A 10,938-nucleotide genomic window follows, 5' to 3' on the forward strand; every position below is an offset into this window, starting at 1 on the left:
ACCTCCTCTGGGACTCGTCTGTGGTTTTTGACAGGGCTCCAATGTTGACTTTACTCTGAACTGTTTGTTGTCCCGTTAATCAGCTTGGGAGTCTTTGGCTTTCAGCTGGTAACCTCTGCAACGTCTAAGTGGTCTGGGGGCTGATATGGCTTGACAGGGTAGAGTTAGATGAATACGTTTGAATGTCTCATGTCCATGCAGGCAGGCACCTCATCTGTTTCACTGATTCCTAGAAGTCCTGTGTTTGTGTTAGTGGTGTTATGCTCTTCAGCTCTCTATTTCCACACTGACTTACCGTAACCACAGCAACAACCCATATAAGGCTAGAAAAGGGGAATGTGGGCTACAGCTTTTCCTAATGATTTGTTACCTGTAAATATTAGTGGCCAAATACAGCACAACTAGTTCCAGCTCTCAACCCGCAGCAGGGCTTTCCTTTGTCCAAACCAGAATCAACTCCATTCCCTGGGAACTGGCTGTGTTGTGACAACATGGAGAGAGAGACGTTGCTGGGGGCGTAACAGGAAGGATACTAATGGATGTCTTTAATTCCCCGTCTTAATATGTGAATGCTGTTTCTAACGTCCCAAATGGCGCTATATTCCCTATTAAGTGCACTACTTTTGACCAGGGCCCATAAGGTTCTGACTGTGTCTTTAAGTCCCAGTATTAGTAGCAGTCTGACTGTGTCTTTAAGTCCCAGTATTAACAGCAGTCTGACTGTGTCTTTAAGTCCCAGTATTAGTAGCAGTCTGACTGTGTCTTTAAGTCCCAGTATTAGTAGCAGTCTGACTGTGTCTTTAAGTCCCAGTATTAACAGCAGTCTGACTGTGTCTTTAAGTCACAGTATTAACAGCAGTCTGACTGTGTCTTTAAGTCCCAGTATTAGTAGCAGTCTGACTGTGTCTTTAAGTCCCAGTATTAGTAGCAGCATGTAAAGGCTGTTTCTTTGTGTTTCTCCCTCCAGGGCTCCTGTGCTGGTGGCTCTGGCTCTGATCGAGGGCGGGATGAAGTATGAGGAGGCAGTTCAGTTCATCAGGCAGTATGTACATCTCACCTCCAGATTCAGTTCAGTTCATCAGGCAGTATGTACACCACCTCCAGATTCAGTTCAGTTCATCAGGCAGTATGTACACCACCTCCAGATTCAGTTCAGTTCATCAGGCAGTATGTACACCTCACCTCCAGATTCAGTTCAGTTCATCAGGCAGTATGTACACCACCTCCAGATTCAGTTCAGTTCATCAGGCAGTATGTACACCACCTCCAGATTCAGTTCAGTTCATCAGGCAGTATGTACACCACCTCCAGATTCAGTTCAGTTCATCAGGCAGTATGTACATCTCACCTCCAGATTCAGTTCAGTTCATCAGGCAGTATGTACATCTCACCTCCAGATTCAGTTCAGTTCATCAGGCAGTATGTACACCACCTCCAGATTCAGTTCAGTTCATCAGGCAGTATGTACACCACCTCCAGATTCAGTTCAGTTCATCAGGCAGTATGTACACCACCTCCAGATTCAGTTCAGTTCATCAGGCAGTATGTACACCACCTCCAGATTCAGTTCATCAGGCAGTATGTACACCACCTCCAGATTCAGTTCAGTTCATCAGGCAGTATGTACACCTCACCTCCAGATTCAGTTCAGTTCATCAGGCAGTATGTACATCTCACCTCCAGATTCAGTTCAGTTCATCAGGCAGTATGTACACCTCACCTCCAGATTCAGTTCATCAGGCAGTATGTACAACTCACCTCCAGATTCAGTTCAGTTCATCAGGCAGTATGTACATCTCACCTCCAGATTCAGTTCAGTTCATCAGGCAGTATGTACACCACCTCCAGATTCAGTTCAGTTCATCAGGCAGTATGTACACCACCTCCAGATTCAGTTCAGTTCATCAGGCAGTATGTACACCTCACCTCCAGATTCAGTTCATCAGGCAGTATGTACACCTCACCTCCAGATTCAGTTCAGTTCATCAGGCAGTATGTACACCACCTCCAGATTCAGTTCAGTTCATCAGGCAGTATGTACACCACCTCCAGATTCAGTTCAGTTCATCAGGCAGTATGTACACCACCTCCAGATTCAGTTCAGTTCATCAGGCAGTATGTACACCACCTCCAGATTCAGTTCAGTTCATCAGGCAGTATGTACACCTCACCTCCAGATTCAGTTCATCAGGCAGTATGTACACCTCACCTCCAGATTCAGTTCAGTTCATCAGGCAGTATGTACACCACCTCCAGATTCAGTTCAGTTCATCAGGCAGTATGTACACCACCTCCAGATTCAGTTCAGTTCATCAGGCAGTATGTACACCACCTCCAGATTCAGTTCAGTTCATCAGGCAGTATGTACACCACCTCCAGATTCAGTTCAGTTCATCAGGCAGTATGTACACCACCTCCAGATTCAGTTCATCAGGCAGTATGTACACCACCTCCAGATTCAGTTCAGTTCATCAGGCAGTATGTACACCTCACCTCCAGATTCAGTTCAGTTCATCAGGCAGTATGTACATCTCACCTCCAGATTCAGTTCAGTTCATCAGGCAGTATGTACACCTCACCTCCAGATTCAGTTCAGTTCATCAGGCAGTATGTACACCTCACCTCCAGATTCAGTTCAGTTCATCAGGCAGTATGTACACCTCACCTCCAGATTCAGTTCATCAGGCAGTATGTACACCTCACCTTCAGTTCAGTTCATCAGGCAGTATGTACATCTCACCTCCAGATTCAGTTCAGTTCATCAGGCAGTATGTACACCACCTCCAGATTCAGTTCAGTTCATCAGGCAGTATGTACACCACCTCCAGATTCAGTTCAGTTCATCAGGCAGTATGTACACCTCACCTCCAGATTCAGTTCATCAGGCAGTATGTACACCACCTCCAGATTCAGTTCAGTTCATCAGGCAGTATGTACACCTCACCTCCAGATTCAGTTCATCAGGCAGTATGTACACCTCACCTCCAGATTCAGTTCAGTTCATCAGGCAGTATGTACACCTCACCTCCAGATTCAGTTCAGTTCATCAGGCAGTATGTACACCTCACCTCCAGATTCAGTTCATCAGGCAGTATGTACACCTCACCTCCAGATTCAGTTCAGTTCATCAGACAGTATGTACACCTCACCTCCAGATTCAGTTCATCAGGCAGTATGAACACCTCACCTCCAGATTCAGTTCATCAGGCAGTATGTACACCTCACCTCCAGATTCAGTTCATCAGGCAGTATGTACACCTCACCTCCAGATTCAGTTCATCAGGCAGTATGTACACCTCACCTACAGATTCAGTTCATCAGGCAGTATGTACACCTCACCTAGATTCAGTTCATCAGGCAGTATGTACACCTCACCTCCAGATTCAGTTCAGTTCATCTGGCAGTATGTACACCACCTCCAGATTCAGTTCAGTTCATCAGGCAGTATGTACACCTCACCTCCAGATTCAGTTCAGTTCATCAGGCAGTATGTACACCACCTCCAGATTCAGTTCATCAGGCAGTATGTACACCTCACCTCCAGATTCAGTTCAGTTCATCAGGCAGTATGTACACCTCACCTCCAGATTCAGTTCATCAGGCAGTATGTACACCTCACCTACAGATTCAGTTCATCAGGCAGTATGTACACCTCACCTCCAGATTCAGTTCAGTTCATCAGGCAGTATGTACACCTCACCTCCAGATTCAGTTCAGTTCATCAGGCAGTATGTACACCACCTCCAGATTCAGTTCAGTTCATCAGGCAGTATGTACACCTCACCTCCAGATTCAGTTCAGTTCATCAGGCAGTAGGAACATCTCACCTCTAGATTCAGTTCATCAGGCAGTATGTACACCTCACCTCCAGATTCAGTTCAGTTCATCAGGCAGTAGGAACATCTCACCTCTAGATTCAGTTCATCAGGCAGTATGTACACCACCTCCAGATTCAGTTCAGTTCATCAGGCAGTATGTACACCTCACCTCCAGATTCAGTTCAGTTCATCAGGCAGTATGTACATCTCACCTCCAGATTCAGTTCAGTTCATCAGGCAGTATGTACACCTCACCTCCAGATTCAGTTCAGTTCATCAGGCAGTAGGAACATCTCACCTTCCATCTCTTGATGTTTTTAATGAGAGTGGAAGTCCACTCAACCTTTTCAGTGTTGTTCCTGTTTCATCTGACAGCTGTATATTTAGATGGGGACATTATGGGACATCATGAGGAGGGAGAAAGGGATTGAACCGCTCTGTACTGAGGGGGATTATGGGACATCATGAGGAGGGAGAAAGGGATTGAACCGCTCTGTACTGAGGGGGATTATGGGACATCATGAGGAGGGAGAAAGGGATTGAACCGCTCTGTACTGAGGGGGATTATGGGACATCATGAGGAGGGAGAAAGGGATTGAACCGCTCTGTACTGAGGGGGGTTATGGGACATCATGAGGAGGGAGAAAGGGATTGAACCGCTCTGTTTCTGAGGAGGATTATGGGACATCATGAGGAGGGAGAAAGGGATTGAACCGCTCTGTACTGAGGAGGATTATGGGACATCATGAGGAGGGAGAAAGGGATTGAACCGCTCTGTACTGAGGGGGATTATGGGACATCATGAGGAGGGAGAAAGGGATTGAACCGCTCTGTACTGAGGAGGATTATGGGACATCATGAGGAGGGAGAAAGGGATTGAACCGCTCTGTACTGAGGGGGGTTATGGGACATCATGAGGAGGGAGAAAGGGATTGAACCGCTCTGTACTGAGGGGGATTATGGGACATCATGAGGAGGGAGAAAGGGATTGAACCGCTCTGTTTCTGAGGAGGATTATGGGACATCATGAGGAGGGAGAAAGGGATTGAACCGCTCTGTACTGAGGAGGATTATGGGACATTATGAGGAGGGAGAAAGGGATTGAACCGCTCTGTACTGAGGGGGATTATGGGACATCATGAGGAGGGAGAAAGGGATTGAACCGCTCTGTACTGAGGAGGATTATGGGACATCATGAGGAGGGAGAAAGGGATTGAACCGCTCTGTACTGAGGGGGGTTATGGGACATCATGAGGAGGGAGAAAGGGATTGAACCGCTCTGTACTGAGGGGGATTATGGGACATCATGAGGAGGGAGAAAGGGATTGAACCGCTCTGTACTGAGGGGGATTATGGGACATCATGAGGAGGGAGAAAGGGATTGAACCGCTCTGTACTGAGGAGGATTATGGGACATCATGAGGAGGGAGAAAGGGATTGAACCGCTCTGTACTGAGGAGGATTATGGGACATCATGAGGAGGGAGAAAGGGATTGAACCGCTCTGTACTGAGGGGGATTATGGGACATCATGAGGAGGGAGAAAGGGATTGAACCGCTCTGTACTGAGGAGGATTATGGGATATCATGAGGAGGGAGAAAGGGATTGAACCGCTCTGTACTGAGGGGGATTATGGGACATCATGAGGAGGGAGAAAGGGATTGAACCGCTCTGTACTGAGGAGGATTATGGGACATCATGAGGAGGGAGAAAGGGATTGAACCGCTCTGTACTGAGGGGGATTATGGGACATCATGAGGAGGGAGAAAGGGATTGAACCGCTCTGTACTGAGGGGGATTATGGGCCATCATGAGGAGGGAGAAAGGGATTGAACCGCTCTGTACTGAGGAGGATTATGGGACATCATGAGGAGGGAGAAAGGGATTGAACCGCTCTGTACTGAGGAGGATTATGGGACATCATGAGGAGGGAGAAAGGGATTGAACCGCTCTGTACTGAGGAGGATTATGGGACATCATGAGGAGGGAGAAAGGGATTGAACCGCTCTGTACTGAGGGGGATTATGGGACATCATGAGGAGGGAGAAAGGGATTGAACCGCTCTGTACTGAGGAGGATTATGGGACATCATGAGGAGGGAGAAAGGGATTGAACCGCTCTGTACTGAGGGGGATTATGGGACATCATGAGGAGGGAGAAAGGGATTGAACCGCTCTGTACTGAGGGGGATTATGGGACATCATGAGGAGGGAGAAAGGGATTGAACCGCTCTGTACTGAGGAGGATTATGGGACATCATGAGGAGGGAGAAAGGGATTGAACCGCTCTGTACTGAGGAGGATTATGGGACATCATGAGGAGGGAGAAAGGGATTGAACCGCTCTGTACTGAGGGGGATTATGGGACATCATGAGGAGGGAGAAAGGGATTGAACCGCTCTGTACTGAGGAGGATTATGGGACATCATGAGGAGGGAGAAAGGGATTGAACCGCTCTGTACTGAGGGGGATTATGGGACATCATGAGGAGGGAGAAAGGGATTGAACCGCTCTGTACTGAGGAGGATTATGGGACATCATGAGGAGGGAGAAAGGGATTGAACCGCTCTGTACTGAGGGGGATTATGGGACATCATGAGGAGGGAGAAAGGGATTGAACCGCTCTGTACTGAGGAGGATTATGGGACATCATGAGGAGGGAGAAAGGGATTGAACTGCTCTGTACTGAGGGGGGTTATGGGACATCATGAGGAGGGAGAAAGGGATTGAACCGCTCTGTACTGAGGGGGATTATGGGACATCATGAGGAGGGAGAAAGGGATTGAACCGCTCTGTACTGAGGAGGATTATGGGACATCATGAGGAGGGAGAAAGGGATTGAACCGCTCTGTACTGAGGAGGATTATGGGACATCATGAGGAGGGAGAAAGGGATTGAACCGCTCTGTACTGAGGAGGATTATGGGACATCATGAGGAGGGAGAAAGGGATTGAACCGCTCTGTACTGAGGGGGATTATGGGACATCATGAGGAGGGAGAAAGGGATTGAACCGCTCTGTACTGAGGAGGATTATGGGACATCATAAGGAGGGAGAAAGGGATTGAACCGCTCTGTACTGAGGGGGATTATGGGACATCATGAGGAGGGAGAAAGGGATTGAACCGCTCTGTACTGAGGAGGATTATGGGACATCATGAGGAGGGAGAAAGGGATTGAACCGCTCTGTACTGAGGGGGATTATGGGACATCATGAGGAGGGAGAAAGGGATTGAACCGCTCTGTTCTGAGGAGGATTATGGGACATCATGAGGAGGGAGAAAGGGATTGAACCGCTCTGTACTGAGGAGGATTATGGGACATCATGAGGAGGGAGAAAGGGATTGAACCGCTCTGTACTGAGGGGGATTATGGGACATCATGAGGAGGGAGAAAGGGATTGAACCGCTCTGTACTGAGGAGGATTATGGGACATCATGAGGAGGGAGAAAGGGATTGAACCACTCTGTACTGAGGGGGATTATGGGACATCATGAGGAGGGAGAAAGGGATTGAACCGCTCTGTACTGAGGGGGATTATGGGACATCATGAGGAGGGAGAAAGGGATTGAACCGCTCTGTACTGAGGAGGATTATGGGACATCATGAGGAGGGAGAAAGGGATTGAACCGCTCTGTACTGAGGAGGATTATGGGACATCATGAGGAGGGAGAAAGGGATTGAACCGCTCTGTACTGAGGGGGATTATGGGACATCATGAGGAGGGAGAAAGGGATTGAACCGCTCTGTACTGAGGAGGATTATGGGACATCATGAGGAGGGAGAAAGGGATTGAACCACTCTGTACTGAGGGGGATTATGGGACATCATGAGGAGGGAGAAAGGGATTGAACCGCTCTGTACTGAGGAGGATTATGGGACATCATGAGGAGGGAGAAAGGGATTGAACCGCTCTGTACTGAGGGGGATTATGGGACATCATGAGGAGGGAGAAAGGGATTGAACCGCTCTGTACTGAGGAGGATTATGGGACATCATGAGGAGGGAGAAAGGGATTGAACTGCTCTGTACTGAGGGGGGTTATGGGACATCATGAGGAGGGAGAAAGGGATTGAACCGCTCTGTACTGAGGGGGATTATGGGACATCATGAGGAGGGAGAAAGGGATTGAACCGCTCTGTACTGAGGAGGATTATGGGACATCATGAGGAGGGAGAAAGGGATTGAACCGCTCTGTACTGAGGAGGATTATGGGACATCATGAGGAGGGAGAAAGGGATTGAACCGCTCTGTACTGAGGAGGATTATGGGACATCATGAGGAGGGAGAAAGGGATTGAACCGCTCTGTACTGAGGGGGATTATGGGACATCATGAGGAGGGAGAAAGGGATTGAACCGCTCTGTACTGAGGAGGATTATGGGACATCATGAGGAGGGAGAAAGGGATTGAACCACTCTGTACTGAGGGGGATTATGGGACATCATGAGGAGGGAGAAAGGGATTGAACCGCTCTGTACTGAGGAGGATTATGGGACATCATGAGGAGGGAGAAAGGGATTGAACCGCTCTGTACTGAGGAGGATTATGGGACATCATGAGGAGGGAGAAAGGGATTGAACCGCTCTGTACTGAGGGGGATTATGGGACATCATGAGGAGGGAGAAAGGGATTGAACCGCTCTGTACTGAGGAGGATTATGGGACATCATGAGGAGGGAGAAAGGGATTGAACCGCTCTGTACTGAGGAGGATTATGGGACATCATGAGGAGGGAGAAAGGGATTGAACCGCTCTGTACTGAGGGGGATTATGGGACATCATGAGGAGGGAGAAAGGGATTGAACCGCTCTGTTTCTGAGGAGGATTATGTGGTTTGAGCCGGGAGTGTCTTTCACTCCGCCAGGGCTCTGCACACCTCTGGATTCTTCTGACACTCATTGGCTCTACATTATGGGTCAGGTTCTCTGGAAAAACATCAAGCCTACTACCCTCCCGGACTGAGCACCATGATGCTCAATGGACAATCTGAATTGAAGGTGCTTTTTAGTCCAGGAATAAATAGGCTTCGTGTGGATCTGGGAAAATCATCCCCTAAGTGAATTATAATTGTCTTTTTACATGAGGGCCCTTATATACAGCAAAGGTGTGTGTGTGTGTGTGTGGCTACAGTGTCAAGCTGTTTAGCTTCACATATAAGGGGCCCCTAGTCCCTAAATGTTGCACTGCTTTTATTTAACCAGAGTGGACACTGGTCAGAGGTCGTGAACAGGGTGCCAATTGGGACACAACAGAGGTTCCTGTAGGGAGTAACAGTAGACCTGTCTCTCTCTGTCTCCTCAGGAAGCGCAGGGGAGCGATCAACAGCAAGCAGCTGACCTACCTGGAGAAGTATCGCTCCAGACAGCGACTACGCTTCAAAGACCCTCACAAACACAAGAACAAGTGCTGTGTGATGTGATGATGTAGTGTGACCCCGCAGCCCGCCTGTTCTGACCCATATAGAACGACTACATGAACTTTAATATTGGACCGACCTCCACCCCGCTAAGATGCATTTAGGACTTGACCTGTCGTCTGTCTCCATGGGGACAGTTGCCACTGTTCTGTTGGGATTCTTCTGCTTCTCACTCTCAGGGCTGTTAGAGACCATCTCCTCTCTGATGTCTTTGAAAGAACACGTTCGTCCCCAACTGCCGGCCAATTGAACTCATAGAGAGGAAAAACAAACAAGCCCTATTTCCATCAAGTACACACACACACACACTGACAAACTATTTTGCACTGATTGTGACATACTGTGACATACACACACATCGCCATTGACCACCAGACCAACCCCTCAACCAGCAGCACTGTCAGCTTGGTCCCAGGCCTGATCGTTCCTCTTTCCTCCCTGCTGCTAGGTAGCACTGACCGAACCCAAAGCACTGTCAATGAAACACACCGACCCACCACTAGCTGTCACAACAGGTCTGCATCACCATACACCATGTTAACTGAAAGCCCCTGCTAGCCATGATGACATGAATGAAATAATCATGAAAAATAACAGATTTTATGCTGTCTGTGTGTTTTTATCTCAATGTTTCAAGGAAATCCAGTTTAAGGTCTTTGTTCAATTGAAATGCCATCCACAGAGCTCAGCCATCTTGCTCCTTGCTCCGTTTTCATAATGCATGTCAGTTAACACTTGTTAGAATCATGTCCTTGTCTCCTTCTTTTTTTGAGGATATGGGGATGCGGGATGGGACTTAAAATAGGACGAGGTTTTGTGCCGAGTCGCCGGTTTTTTAAATAGCAATATTTTTTACATTGTGATATGAAATACTCTGGGATTAGGATTCTTCACCACTGGCTGCTTCTGTTGTATAACATGAAGGATCTCAGTGTATCATGTAGGAGTCAGCTGAGCCTGGGTGGGCTTGGTAGGCAACACCGCCTGTGTCCCAGATGGCACCCTATTCCCTATATAGTGCACTACTTTTGACCAGAGGTCTATGGGCTACAATGCCTTGAAATATACACAAAAACATGGACTCGCACTGATCCTATGGGCTCCGGTCAAAAGTTGAGCACTATATAGGGAGTAGGGTGCCATCTGGGACGCGTACTATGCTTTGGGAACGTAAACATGGCGGTGCCCCGTAGTCGTCTCTGGGATGAAAAACAGCCAACTGAACCGTCTGCTCAGAAATAACGTCCTGGCTCTGTATCTGTCAGTGTGGATATAAATGTCTCTCATCTTGCCTCTGAAATAGCACCCTATTCCCCTTTTATAGTGCACTACTATATAGCACACTTTTGACTATAGTCCTATGGGCTCTGGTCAAAAGTAGTGCACTAAATAGGGAATAGGGTGCAAGACGCAGTCTCAGTTAAGGACAGGTACTGAAGGAATGACTGGTATCCTTGGAAGAAAGCTGTCACATTTATCTGCTGCCTTGGAAGTAACCCACTTCAGATTGTTCACAGTTAATGAAGTACAAGAAATAAAGTAATTGTTTAAAGTAAGCTGGCCTGTTTTGTGCTTTATTCAGGAGTTGACTTGTGGGAGAACGAATCATTTTTAAACAACCACTTTTGCCTTGTTGTGAAAACAAGCTCAATGCCGCCATCTAGTGGCCATGTGTAGTTATTCACACATTGTTGGCCTGAATTAGT

At 47.8% G+C, this 10,938-nt stretch overlaps 1 protein-coding gene across 2 annotated transcripts in view; it reads left to right on the plus strand.

Moving 5' to 3' along the window:
• The window catches only part of LOC139386741 (protein tyrosine phosphatase type IVA 3-like), a 52,041-nt gene extending 41,253 nt beyond the window's left edge, over positions 1-10,788 (plus strand). For both annotated transcript variants that reach the window (XM_071132568.1, XM_071132564.1), the window contains exons 5-6: positions 968-1,042; positions 9,118-10,788. In XM_071132568.1, coding sequence (XP_070988669.1) covers positions 968-1,042; positions 9,118-9,235 — 193 coding nt within the window. In that variant the 3' untranslated portion in view covers positions 9,236-10,788. The remainder of the gene's footprint in view (positions 1-967; positions 1,043-9,117) is intronic.
• Positions 10,789-10,938: the final 150 nt, after the last annotated feature.

Source organism: Oncorhynchus clarkii, chromosome 3 (assembly GCF_045791955.1).
Source record: "Oncorhynchus clarkii lewisi isolate Uvic-CL-2024 chromosome 3, UVic_Ocla_1.0, whole genome shotgun sequence".
NCBI lineage: Eukaryota > Metazoa > Chordata > Actinopteri > Salmoniformes > Salmonidae > Oncorhynchus > Oncorhynchus clarkii.